Source organism: Halyomorpha halys, unplaced genomic scaffold (assembly GCF_000696795.3).
Source record: "Halyomorpha halys isolate HHAL.00 unplaced genomic scaffold, Hhal_1.1 Scaffold1071.1, whole genome shotgun sequence".
Taxonomy (NCBI): domain Eukaryota; kingdom Metazoa; phylum Arthropoda; class Insecta; order Hemiptera; family Pentatomidae; genus Halyomorpha; species Halyomorpha halys.
This window is the reverse complement of record NW_027115834.1, coordinates 108,881-113,308: the sequence shown is the minus strand read 5'-3', so window position 1 is coordinate 113,308 and position 4,428 is coordinate 108,881. Positions and strand designations below refer to the sequence as shown.

The 4,428-nt window shown below is 35.3% G+C and overlaps 1 protein-coding gene across 1 annotated transcript in view; it reads right to left on the bottom strand.

Annotated features, from left to right (window-relative positions):
- Window positions 1-1,117: 1,117 nt before the first annotated feature.
- Window positions 1,118-4,428, bottom strand: part of LOC106688187 (Coiled-coil domain containing protein 114) — a 10,127-nt gene continuing 6,816 nt past the window's right edge. Inside the window, exons 2-3 of the mRNA XM_067052791.1 lie at window positions 2,685-2,866; window positions 1,118-1,631 (exon numbers count right to left, since the gene is read on the bottom strand). Of these exons, the coding sequence (XP_066908892.1) occupies window positions 1,181-1,631; window positions 2,685-2,866 (633 nt within the window). The 3' untranslated portion in view covers window positions 1,118-1,180. The remainder of the gene's footprint in view (window positions 1,632-2,684; window positions 2,867-4,428) is intronic.

Below are 4,428 nucleotides of genomic sequence, written 5' to 3'. Positions count from 1 at the left end.
AAGCAATGAAGACAAGCCTTGCTTACTTTAACTATGGACAAAATTAGCGTGTCCCTTCGAGATGTGAGATGAGGGAGGAACCTCAAACTTTCTAATACCTCAAAGTTTCCTTTCCATTGTGTACTTCCAGCTAAGCCTTATTTGCAATACAAAATCTCATCCTATTAATGTCAAGTAATTTAGTCCAATGCAATTCCGTTCCGTCACAGTATAGTCGACTTAGGAGATATAAATGAAATGAACCAGTACAAGGCTATCGTGAAGATGTGTAAAACTTTAAAACTTAAGGCTTATAATAAGATTCGTAATAAAGACTTTGTTTAAGATGTTTTCCCTCATGTATGCTCGTTCATTCATTACTCTAAGTTGTAATCTTATTTTGATTTCATTATCTTGACTTCATATCACAGTGTACCTTAATTAAGCTTTGTCTATTTAATTTAATGTAAATATTCATGAAAGAAACAAAATAGCTGCAATTTACTATATCATCGATTCAGACCCTTTCCATGTGAAAGGCTAAGTAGGACTCCCGAATTTGCAAACATTCTTCCGCAACCGCACTACGTTTCATGCACACTATTCTATTTTAAAACAGGAAAGGAGTGGGAGATGTGTAGCTTTTCAAGGATTGGCGAATGTCTAATCTTTGCTTAGAAAAGGATCAAATAATTAAAAAAGGATAAGGGTTTGTACTAACGATTTCTCAACATCCTTTGATAGCATGAGACATGAGGAGATCCATAATGCTTTTGTAGATGATGACTAAGACAAAAAATTAACATTAACCGTCCAAGCGAATCAAATTGAGTCTTTTAAAGAGTTTCAAACTTTCCACGAGTCTTAGTATCAAATCCACAGTATGTCACTTACGTCAGAAGGGAATTGCAATGTATGAAGTGATGAAACATTTTTAGTTACATCAAAGTGAGGTTTCTGCAACAGTGCAAGCCTGCTTAGTCATAATTACCATAATTAGTTCTTGAAGTTTTCTTATAACCTAAAATAATGTTTCCATTTTATTGACATCTGATACTACTGCTTGTCCAATCCAGCACAATATAAGAACACATAGGTTTAAGTTATGAATTTAAAGATTAAATATATAAATCTAGGTTTAAAATGAAATTTCTATTTCACAAATTGATACATTAAAACACAAATCTAGTCAATTATCCCATCATATTTTTAATAATTCTATCTTTATTTTCAAGAAATGGCATACAGCACAGACACAATCAGTTAGGTATACATACAAAAAGGTGCAGGAAAGGCTTGCCTCACAGTTGACTTCGTTAACGTAGTTGAAGATGGCAAAGTTCTCGTCCTCTTGGACCATATACTGATCGGCCATGGCGTTAGGGTCAGAGATGTCCGGGAAGTAATCGAGTATCTTCTCTAAGGCCTTTTCTAATCTCCTCACCTCACCTTGCACCAATTTCCGCTTACCCTCCTCCTCTTCGGCACGCACTGCATTGCCCCCTCGTTCTTCACCTTTCTTTGTCATGAAGATAGCGCTCCTAATGTTGTCCTCCAGTTCCCTTTCCAGATCTCGCATTGCTTGTCCGTGTTTCTCCTGCAGCACTACTCTCTTCCTTCGCAGAAGTAACAGTTTTCCCTGTGCCTCCTCCCTACCAAAATAAAATATTTTATGAAATTATAGCTTTCGATAAACTTGAACAGCAAATTCGATGTTTCATGCAATAAATTACGTGATTTTTTTAAATCAATTAAACTATTATGAAATGAACTGTGTTTTGTCTTAAAATATTAGTACATTAAAACTTTGCTGCATAATTAGTTTAGTGTGTTCATTGCTCATGGTAGCCAAAAAGTCAGTTTTCAAAGCTATGTAAACAATATATCACCTCGATATTCACAGAATACTTGGAATATCGGTTTCTTGTAAAATTGTAATCAAGACCCACTCCTTATAAGCCAGTAGGAATACAGTCAGCGCTTAATTGCAAATTCACATACATCAGGTAATACCGAACTCTCAATGTGTCAAGGTTTCACCTTTCATCTCCTTTACAACCTTATTTTAGTTTCCGATCTATTTGTCACGTTCACAAGAAACAAAAAAAATTATTGAGATCTTGGTGAAAAGCTCCCTCATGGCCCCTTTCATTAGCCTTTGCTGTGAGTGGCTCTGCAAATCGATTCAGAACTTTGAGCGTAAAATATAATGCTTTGTCACAAACAAACTCATTTTTTATTGTACGACTTCACTCATTATGCACTTTATACATTCCTATTTTCTTTTTTTACTTATACACCATAACTTCATTGGTAAGTGAAAAAAATTAATAAAAACCGTGATGTCAAATTTTTTTCATACCAAATTTACGTTTCGACCCACTGTGGGTCGGTTGCAATTTCTACATTTTGCTCTAGCATGATGGAGATTAGGGACAATGGAACTCAGACGCTCCGCCACACTTTGAAAAATCCACACAGCATTTCATACTCCCAGTCATTTCAAGTCCTATTTGGTGTGGAGATGTTGGAGAGTCAGTCTTTACAATAATAACAAATTTTATTTTATTTTTTTAATGAAACAGCATCCATCATCAATGACATTCCTCAAGCATTCTACCCCGATTGTCACAATTTTACTAATCACAAATTCACTTTGTATTCGTTAGGTATGAAAATAAGCAACATTTAAGGAGAATACAGACCTATGTTCAAAGGCGACTGTCCCCTGCTCCATGAGATCATGGATGAATGCCCTGCCAGCGCTGAGCCGCGACAGTAGCTCATCCAGTTGCCCTTTGAACCTCTCCCTCTCACGAAGGAGGCTCTTCATCTCTTCCCGCATGTGCCGATTTTTGGTCATCAATTTGTTCAGCCCAACAGTTTCCTGGATGCAATTCAATAGCCATGATATAAATATTTTGTAATTTTTAAATAAATGTTTTTTTAAATCCAACACAACTTATCTATAAAACTGATGGTAGGATGAATGATTATTCGTTTAATGGTGACAAATTATGTTGTCACTATTTTTTTGGCCGGCTACATTAAAGGGATTTTTAGTTTTTGTGAATTTTCATATATTTAAACTCTTAAATTAATTCAACTTAATTTTTTTTTGTTATTCTACATCCAAAAACAAATCGATCGATATATTATTACCTCACTATGCCATAATAACAGCACAAATAATTTAGACCGACTGCCATTGCAGAATGGAACAAAATATTGTTTTAAGTAGAAATAAAATTGATATTCACGCCCCCAAAAATAACCAAGGGCTTTTTGGGGACGTGAAGATCAACTTTATTACGAATCGTCGTAGAAATCAAAATCCAATTTTTCTACTCAAAATTTTTGCCTTCGAATTTTTGTAGAAAATATCAAAAACTACAATAACTTCAACACGAAACCACTAATCTACACGAAACTTGGAAAGGGCTTAGTGCCATGTAAACTGCACACAATGGTAGAAATTATACCTCCACAACAAAATTTTTTTTTTATTTATTTATTTAATGTAATTTACAACTGTACAAAATAATACAATAAGTAAATACGTTGTATGTTTCATCTACACTTGAAAATCTTGGAAGGAACACTCACTAGACCAACGGTTGTGCAAGGAGGTCATTTAGTCAATTCACTGCCAGATTTTTACCAAATTAGGGATATATATGGGTACCCACTTTATGAGGCTGGCTGGATCCCGGACCCATGGGCTGAATTATAGGAGCGAAATAAGATTCGAACGAAACATAAAACATTTGGATAAAATAACGTCTAGGACTTGATACGCTTGATGTTCTTAACTATTGCCAGCAGTTCATATCCTTTTTTTTTTAATATTTGTTTATTGCTATTTACAACTGTACATTATAATATATTTAGTAAATCTGATCTAAGTTAAATTGGAGTGTTACAGGCGTGTAGAGAAACTACCCATTGGTAGCACTAATGACATTTTACATTAGCTGGTCTCGTGCCATCTTCTTGTCAGGCGCCTCGGAGGATTGGAAGTACCATTGGTGGTACTTCAAACATTAATTAGAAAAATTAGAAGGTCCCGTGGCGCCTCGGAGGAATCTCAGGGATTGTTAAGGATGAAAGATTAAGAATTAATGGGTTAGGATGGTTAAGGAGTTAGGAATGAAAAGACGCATAACTGTTTTGGGCCAATTCTGCAACGAATGGGATTTTAAGGTCTTTGTGAATGAGTTTATTTGTAACGTAATTAGGAGCATCAAGGATTTTACGTAGGATTTTGGATTGTAAGGATTGCATATGTCCAAATTGGTCTGATTATCGCAGTGTATACTAGTTATTTGTATTGAATGGGAAGTTTAGAGCGTTTGGCAAGTAAGTGTTGTAGCAATCGGAATCTACGAGCAGTTTCTTGTCGTTTCAGTCTTGTGTGTGGATTCCAAGTAAGTCTCTTGTCAAGATGTA